Source organism: Eurypyga helias, unplaced genomic scaffold (assembly GCF_000690775.1).
Source record: "Eurypyga helias isolate BGI_N326 unplaced genomic scaffold, ASM69077v1 scaffold6050, whole genome shotgun sequence".
Classification (NCBI taxonomy): Eukaryota; Metazoa; Chordata; class Aves; order Eurypygiformes; family Eurypygidae; genus Eurypyga; species Eurypyga helias.
Window position 1 is genome coordinate 1,210 of NW_010224933.1, and position 9,282 is coordinate 10,491.

Below are 9,282 nucleotides of genomic sequence, written 5' to 3' on the forward strand. Positions count from 1 at the left end.
AGTGCCAGTCATCCCACCACGTTTCCGTGGCGGCAACTCTCACGATATCAACGGTCAGTACACACTGAGAGGCCGATGAAGGGTGCCTGCTCCCTCCCGCCAGCTCTGTACCTCACAGAGGAAGGTGAAGATGCCCTGATGTTCCTTGAGGAGCTTGGCAATGGTGAGGCTGCTCTGCTTGATCCCACCTAGCGGGTCAAAGAGGAGGTCACGGTTGAGGGTCCCCTTCCTCTCCTCCGTCCACACGTCGATCTCTTCCTGGTGGTACGCGAAGGTGCAGTTATCCCCGTACTTACAGTCCTGCTTGTTAAGCATATCTACAAAGCAACAGACAGCACACACCACCACACAGGGAGGGCGGCCCAGTCAGAAACTAAACTCTCTCTTGTCTCCTCCCGCTGCCCACACCTCACAAGGAGCTGAAAGCAAGAAAACACAGACTTACAGAAAAAAGGAAAGACATCTCCCCCCAGCTTTGTCTCTCCCAAGACATTCAGGAAAGTTAATGCAACCTAGGGAATGGTGACCACCTCAAGGAATGCCATCTCTTGTGGGAACCACCTCAAGGTGACAGCCCGGGCTAAGTCAGTGCCTGGCCAGGACAGACTTAACCAACCCCTTTGAAAGCCAATCCAGATTAAGTTCCCAGCGGCCCAGCACTAAGGAGCCCTGTTATCCTGGCTCTTGCCAACTTTGCAGTGACACTGCCCCAGGGACCAGCCCAGTCGCAATCCCTGCATGTACGGGGGGATGGGCTGGAGCGAAGGAGCAGGCAGAGCGAGCTTTAACCTAGGCAGAACCACCGCCCTGCCCTGAGGCTGCTGGGTGCAGTGGAACTAACGCAGGCACATGTACAGGAGGCAGGTTCTTAGCAAAGCCCATGGCAAGCAGGCAGCACTGAGCGCTCGGCTGTGCACAGCGCCTCACTTGAAGAGCCTCTGGACTCTTCTGCTCCACCATGTCAAAAGCTCTCTGCTCTCCTCAGCATGGCAGCTCGCTGCCTTTCACTGTACTGAGCCTCCCAGTCCATGGGCTCCTGGTGGGACAGGAATCCCCAAAGACAGCAAGGTGATGCCAACTGGAAGTCCGCTCCCAACCTCCCCTGGCACGCACCATACAGCCCCCTCCCAGCCACCAACAGCTCCTATCCCCTGCAGATCACCTTTGCACAGGTAATAGGATCCGACAAAGTTGGTTTTGGTTGGGCGAGGACGGATCCTCTTCCAGGTCTTGTCTTCCGAATTCTTCAGCCTGCCCAGCAGGATGTCCCGCTTGCACTTGTGCTCCAAGCCTTCCCGATAGGTGTAATCTCCAGCCTTGGGCCCTGCACGAGAGAATAACGCCATCAGCCAGGGGAAAGGCAAACCCCAACCCGGGTCAGCGCTCCGGCTGGCGGAGCAAACGCATCACCTGTTTTGGGGTAGCAGATATGACAGGCTTGTTTGAAGACGTGAGTAGATGCCAGTGGGTTCTTCACCAGCAGGGCTGTGTTGGGCATTACTGGTTCCGGCTGGGACAGCAGGTGCTCGGGGACCTTGGGCACAGCTGGGTGACTCACTCCCCCAAGGCTGACCTGGGTGGAAACACACGTACCTCTCTTCTCAGTTCTGCCACCATGTGGGTAAGAAACCTCTCTAATCCCTTGCCCAATTCCAGTCTCTCAAAAACCTCGTTTTCTCTCTCATCAGAATGTTCACATGTGACCCTACATTTCCAAAAGAGCTGCACGCAACCGTCTCAAAGGTAACAGACAGCGTGGTGCGTTCGCTTCAAAGACGGGTCTCCTGCTTGGTAAGGGACCTCAGTTTTCTATCATGAACTGTAGGACAAAATGCCCCACTCACTCCTTCCCATTCCTTCCATCATGACCAACTCTGCATGTGAAGACTCTCAAATCAACCCCATCCCAACCTGGGAGACAAACCAAACCACTTATCGGTGAGTCTTCACGGAGCAGATTAACCTGAGGCCAGACACTCCAGCTCCACAATGAAGTAACAGGGATAGCAGGACATCAGGAAATTCTTGTTCCAAGCTTGGTAACCACAGATAATCCTTCCCTTTTCCTCCAAGACTGGAGACAAGGGACGGGGCAGGAGAGTGTATCTGGAAAAACCTCCTGACAGGGGCAGAGGGGAGCAAAGAACCCCACTAGTTTTAAGGCAAAGCTGGCTGACTGTCCCATCCCACAGTGTTAGGTGGCTGCCACAGACTGCCACACGGGCCCCCACGATCCCGCGTTGAGCCTGCCACCTCGGTCACACCACGGACACCCTGACAACACCCAGAGTTGCAGACAAAGAGGAAGATGGAATGAACGTTTTCCTACTGACTCTGGGGAAATCTTCACCTGCCTTGCCACCACAGGGGGGGCAGGTTAAGAAGGGGGGTCCAAATTACCTACATCACCCAAGTCACTACTACCTTGGCTCCAGAGCACCTTGGGACATCGTCACGGGGGAGCGGCTCACTCACCACGGGGGATGGTTTTTGGCTGCCGGGTGGGTGTCGCAGTTCCTGAGGGCTGGTTTCTTCTGGGTAAAAGAAGGAGAAAAAAGCCCCACAAAACAAAAGCAATAATTTCACTTTCAGAAGCAGTTATGCTCACAAAACCACAAACAAGTCCTTATTAAATTCATTTGCTTTATTTATTACATAACATTTTAGTACTTTTCCCCAAACTACCTGTCTAAGTCTTGGAAAAATTCCAGGAAGGGCTTTCATGTTCTCCAAACCTTACTGAACCCAGCTATGCTGCTGAGCTCTGGCATTGCCAAGGTGGCAACTCCAAGGTAGCCCAAAGCTGAGGTGAATCTGAGTGTTACAGCACTGACTGGACAATCCCTGCTCTTCTCAAACTAACTCTGCTGCAGTACTGGGGACAAGTCAGCCAAGAAGAAGCCTGCCTTCCCTCCTGGGACAGGAGGGGACCTACTCTTTGCCCACCATCCTCCACAGCTCTGTTCCTTGTGACATGAGAGTGCAGTGCCCCGTTTGACAGGACACTCACTGCCCTGAATGCAGAGATGGGAGAGATCCACTTTGGCTTCCACCATGCTGCCCAGAGCAAAAGGGTCACCAGGATTTTGTTCATTTGGTCCAAAATGTCAAAAAGTCACTGGGGAGGGCAGAGGAATCATGTTACAGCCAAGAAAATTCTGCCAAGGGAGGTGTCCTGGACACCAAGCCAGGTTTAAATCTCATCGCTCATCACCATAAGCCTTTGTGTTCCTTTCTCCTCTGAGATTTCACAGCATGGACATACTGGTTATCGGGATTACACACACCTACAGCCTTTCTCATTACTCCTGAGCTGCTCCATCCAAGACATTCTCCACCTGTATTCCCATTTTGCGGCACCAGCAGAGAGAGCTACGTGACAGACGTCCTCGGCACTGACGGACGTGACTCTGGCATGCACTCACAGGTAAGGCAGGCACAAACCCCCCTCGGCCCCGCACCTACCAAGGGCAAAGGAATCCAAGGCATCCAGCGACCCTCTGCTTGTCCCAAAGGAGTCCAGGGCATCAAGCCGTGAGTCTGTGTAGGGGAGCAGATCCAGGGAATCCAGTGAATCTAAGGTGGAGGCGCCACTTCCTCCCGGCGGGGCCTCAAAGGCATCCAGGACAGAGGAGGAGGAGAGCTGCTTGGTGGGATCCATCACCAGGCCAAAGGAGGCAGGTGGCAGCGGGGTGGAGACAGGGATGCTGGCTGTCACGACTGGGGGCAGCAGCGGAGTTCCCCCCGGAAACACCGGGATCAGCTGGGGCATCTCTGTTGGCAGGTTGGTAGGAATGGCGCCCTGGACCAGAGACTTTGGGGAATCAGGATGGAGGATGATAAACAGCACATTAGAAATGAGGAACAGAAAATGAGTGAACACAGAGAGCAGCAGGCCCCCACCCAAGTGCGCACTGTATTATCTGAAGCAAAAGGATACCCAGCAGCTCCATCCACCTGCAGACTTCCCACAGACATTCCAATCCACCTACACTGTGCACAGCCTGGACCGAGGTCCCTGAGGAGGCGTCAACTACCTGAGCTCGCCAGCCCAGAAGGCAGAGCCCTGTGCTGGGCACCAAAACCAGCTCAGGTCGAGGGACAGCGCAGCTGAGCGCACACAGTGTCGAGGTCAGCGTATCGACCACTACTCATGGCACTTCTCATCAGGACTTTCTGGCTGGAGAGGTATCCTGCACGAGTGTGATTATACTGCTTCCACACCCAAGCTGGCTCGCATAACATCAGCAACACTGGCAACTAAAATCCAACAGATTTAGCTGGATCTGAATACAGATTGTCTTTACAGCCCCCAGACCTGTTCAAAGAGCTTAGGCTGGATGCAGCCTGCACAACATACAAGGAGATTTGAGCGTGCCCACTGTATAAAACACATCCACCGTTCCTGCTTCAGCGTGCTCGTTTTTACCCTCAGGCCTGCTTCAACTCCATGGACACCACAGGCCAGCGGAAGGTGGTGGTGGAGGAAGGCTACCTTGGGCACCTTTTGAGGGGCTGCACACAGCGAAGCAGGCTTGCAGGTGGGCTCTTGAGATACTCACAAGCCAGTGGCAGAAACAAGGGAAGAAATGAGTGAGTTTTGCTAGAGGAAGAGTTGGGAGGAAAGAAGAGTCAACACACATATCCGCATGCTCCAAAGACCTATTTGGAATGAGAAGCGGGGGAAGCATGCAGTGCCCACTCTTACTAGAGGGTATTGTGACCCTTCAGCGAGGGAGTCCAGGAGGGAGTCCAGTTCTTCCCCAATGATGTCCCCATCTGTGAAGTCCTCCACGCTCTCAGGCACTGGCAGGGGCACGCAGTCTGGAGCCGGGAGACACATATCCGCATGCTCCAAAGACCTATTTGGAATGAGAAGCGGGGGAAGCATGCAGTGCCCACTCTTACTAGAGGGTATTGTGACCCTTCAGCGAGGGAGTCCAGGAGGGAGTCCAGTTCTTCCCCAATGATGTCCCCATCTGTGAAGTCCTCCACGCTCTCAGGCACTGGCAGGGGCACGCAGTCTGGAGCCGGGAGCAAGCTGGCAGCAGGCAGAGAGGTGGGCAAGCCCTTTGCATCCGAGTCAGAGGGCAAAGGGGCCAGCCCCTCGCTCACGGGGATGGAGGTGGCCACAGGAGCCGGGAGGCACTGCAGGTCCATAGAGCAGTCTGTGATGAGGGAGAAACACAGCCAGTCACCCAGGAAAGCCTCTTGCAGGGGGCCAGCTGAGCACAGCCTGGCAAAACCAACACTGTACAACTCCACCAAATCACAAAACCCACGTATGCCAACCTTCCAAGAGGAGGAGCTCTGCTCTGGAGAGTTCCTGCCCTTTCATTTTTGTTCCCAGTCTCCAATGGCTCACTGATAGCTGAAATACGCTCCAAGGGCCAGTGCCCAGACTGACAGTCAGGGTTTGGCAAACACATACAGTAAGCAGGAACAACACAAAACCTGTGGCTGAGCAGTTACTGACTTCACTGTGGCCAGGACTAAAGACCAGGGGCACATAATCCAATTTCTCTATAAGCCACCACCTGGTGTTTTCTTTAACGCTACTCACTTATGCATTTGGCAGAGATCACTGCCTTCTCTGCTCCCTGGAGCTTTGGTATCCCAGCCGAAAGCTTCCTTACTCGCAAACCCCCTCTAAAACCTCAGGCATACTAAAAACCACAAGGTCCTGCTGGGAAGAGAGTCGGAGAAGGGGTGTTCAGACCAGGTTGTGCTAACAATGTGTCCCCAAAAAATCCCATCAGACTCGCTCAGCTGTCTTTATCCAAGTAAATTCCCTGCTCTTGAGTGCTTCCTGATTTGCACAGGTGAGAGGTTGCTGCTCTGGCTCCCGCTCTACACCTCTGCAGTGAACATCCCCTCGGGAACTTGTGTGAGCTGAGGTTGGGGCAGAAGAGAGGCAGTGATTTTCCCTAAGGCTTCCTTGCCTCTCCAGTACATAACTGAAATGGTAAGTCGCTCCCATCATGCAATATAAACCTCTGTTAAGTGAAGTTAAGGTTACAAGCACATATTCTTCACAGAAGAGCTTTTTATTCTCTCTCAAAAAGTCAAAGGTTAAAAAAAAAAATGTTCAAATGTTAGAAATTTGGAAAACGCAGAGTTAAATTTGCAGTTCTCAAGCCAAGCACCCAAACTACCTTAATTCTGCCCCTGTGCAGATGTCCTGGAATAAAAGAAAAGAAGTAAGACAAAGATGCTACCTCCTCCACCTACACAGCAGTGGCTGCACTGACGCTACGATGACCTAAGGCTGTACGCAAGGCAAAGTTTGGAAGGAGAGACAATGGCTTGTATTAGAAAGACTGATGAGAATGGGACAGAAACCAGACAAGCTTCCGAGACACAAATCTTGATCCAGCAAGAAATGCTGCATCCTGTCTGCACAAGCTCTGCTCCCTCAGCCATCCCTTTCTAACGGGGACTGGGCAAGTGAGCCATGCTGCTGTCCCCTACACCCCACGTTCCCTGACCCAGGAATCTGTTGGTGCCCTTCTTTGAGAGCTCAGGGCATTAGCCATCCCTGTAAACCCCCAAGTCCTGATCAAGACCACAGCAGAGACAACACACACATAGGCCCTGATATCTGTAACTCCACTGGGAGCACACCACCACCTCCTGCAACCTTTCCTCCAGCATTTGTTGGGAGTGGTCCATGTGGATGGACAACAGCCGAGGTCGCTGTGCAAGGCAGTGGAGGCTGAGCCATGACAAAAGGCAGGGAAAGCAGGAGGAAGTGGCATGGGACAGACAGAGGTCCCTCTCCACAGCCTCGTGCATGTGATGGAAGGAAAGCGTAGGCTGTACCTTACGGGATCCAACACAGGTTTTCAGCTCTGCAGCTGGACACATTCCCCACAGGCAGCAGCTCTAAGGCAGGCTGTCAACATCCTTAGTTTTGGAGCTGACCCTCAGATCAGGCTCGGCTCCAATCCCATGCCCCCTTTGCAATGACTTCTCGCAGCCCATCTCCCTTTGGCGCGGGCCTCCCAGCCGCACTCCAGCCAGTCATCCAGCTTCCCTCAGTGCTGGCCTCATTGCCGGTAGCATGGCCAGACTTCCCTCAGCACAAAGGGATAGCTTGTGCCTTCCCGTTTTTCAGATGTTTAAATCTGGAGCACAGTCAAGATCCCTCCAGGGGCCAACAAGAAGTTCAGGACACGCTGGACAGGCCAGGGACACGTGCAGGGGGGAGCAAAAGGATTCACAATGACAGGCCCCAAAAGATCCCCAAGTTCAGACCTTCCCTGAGGAATGAGCGAGGCCCTCCGGTTCCCACTCAGACTGGGAAGCAAAGAAAAGATGCCCTCACACACCCTAAGAGGCCCAAAACCCCAAAAAGTGGAACGCAAGACTGGAAGGCAGAAAACAATACAGGACCCCCCACAGCTCTGTTCATGGGAAGGGCGAGGAGAAGAGCAGACCGACAGGTTCCACCACCTGCAAGGGGCAGACCCTGTCCGCCCAAACCCTGTCATTCCCTCCTCCACTTCCTCCCATTCCCCTGCCCAATCTTTTCCCCTATCCCTCTTTTCCCACTCCCGCTTTCCTCAGGACACCCCATTTGCTGACCTCACTCACCAGCCACCATACCCACCATACTCTCTTTCCAGAAAGCTCCTGTGCCTCCTGCATTCACCTAATTCTTGTTCTGCCTAATTCTTGCTCCACCTTAAAACAGTGAAGCAGCCTGGGCAGTACAGTGCTTTTAAAAGCCTCCGCTCGGCTTCCCAAAACAGCAGGGGTTCCCGAGTGCTTGAGCCAACCAAAGGCCACACTGAGCCAGATCTGAGCCGTGATCTGTGCAGGGCAGGGCTGAGTTAACCAGGTGACTTCAAGCAAAGCACAGGGGAAAGGGGCTTCGGCAGTCTGCACCTTGAAAAGAAAACAAAGCCACAACAAACCTTGCTAAAAAAAGCTTTGAATCTGCAATCCTCGAGGCACCCAGCCCCCGCGGCCCTCCTGGTGGCACACCGCGCGCAGGGCCGTGGCATAACGTGTGATTCCAGTGCTTCTGAACAGATTTCCCGGCGGTAAAGGTCCTCTCTACCTGAAGGGTGGCCAACGCGGCATGGTGCTCTCACACCGAACCCCGGTTAGGTACAGAGCCTACTGGATGCAGCCACTCCGCACCCCACAGTCAGAGCCCACTTCATCTTAGCGGAGCGAGGTCACGCGAAAGACTCTCCTCAGCTCACAGAACCGGGTCTGACGATCGCACATGGCATTCAGCCATCGAACCGGCATTCGACAGAGAGCCAACGCCTTTCCCAAAGCACCCTAATAATGAAATCGGGGGGGGTGTGTTCTATCAAAAGACCAATAGCTGCTTGCAGCGGAGAGTCTTCACGCTTACCTTCACACACACCGCCACCCTTCAAAGGAACGAAGACCGCTGCCTTCAACGCTCCGGCACGCACCAGAGAGCAAAGCGCGCAGCAAGCCTTTCTAAAGGGGCAGAGTTAAGGTCACTTGTTTCCCGGCGTGAGAAAAGCAACCCTGTAGGCCTCCTTCTGCTCCTCCTGGGTACCTAACGCTGAACACAGCCCTCCGGGGTCCCTCCCAACTCCTTCTGTTTTCCTTTCCTCTACCTCAACGTCCTGGAGGTCTGTACGCGCTCAGAGCACAAACAGCTGCCTACAACCTTAATTTCCCTGCATCTGGACTGTTTTGGCTGGACGCAGAGTTTCAGAAGCCCTGCCAAGCCCAGCTTTAGGAAAGCACAACCGGAGAGAGCTGTGTACCTCAGCAGACCCTTTTAATTCCCAGACATGTCTCTCATCAGGCCTGGACAAAAAGCTTTTCTGCAGGAAAAACACTCCTGCTTCCCACCACCTTTTCCTCCTCCTAGTTACCAAAGCCAGGAGTGCACAGAAGAGGCAGGAATGAAGATGATGAACCCCTCAGGCCTGTCAGCCTGGTCAGATACCTTTACCGAAGCCACAAGAATCGGAGGAGAGAGATGTCTTTACCTGTTTCGATGTCATCTATTGAACTCAATCCATTGGAAGTGGTCTGCAAAGAGGGTGTAGGAAAGGGGAGAGAAAAACATCAGCAGAAATTCATCCATACAAAGATATTCCCGCTTCACAGATGAGACTCCCTACTAAATACACCTGGCCCTTTCTTTTACTTTATGGCCCCTATCAGTGCAAGAGCAGTAAAACCAATGGACTCTAAGGGGTCATTATTCCAAAGAGCCTATTCATTTTTACCTCCAGCAGCAGACAAACCCCACTGCTGCAAAGGAATACCAGCCCTGCACTG

At 53.4% G+C, this 9,282-nt stretch overlaps 1 protein-coding gene across 1 annotated transcript; it reads right to left on the reverse strand.

Moving 5' to 3' along the window:
• Window positions 1-111: 111 nt before the first annotated feature.
• LOC104506308 (zinc finger CCCH domain-containing protein 7B-like) lies at window positions 112-9,030 on the reverse strand (the record flags this gene model as incomplete). Its single annotated transcript, XM_010147224.1, has 7 exons — window positions 112-317; window positions 1,163-1,324; window positions 1,411-1,573; window positions 2,476-2,534; window positions 3,466-3,814; window positions 4,909-5,168; window positions 8,988-9,030. Coding segments are annotated over 7 exons (1,242 nt in total), but the record flags the coding sequence as incomplete, so codon positions are not given.
• Between the last annotated feature and the right edge of the window lie 252 nt (window positions 9,031-9,282).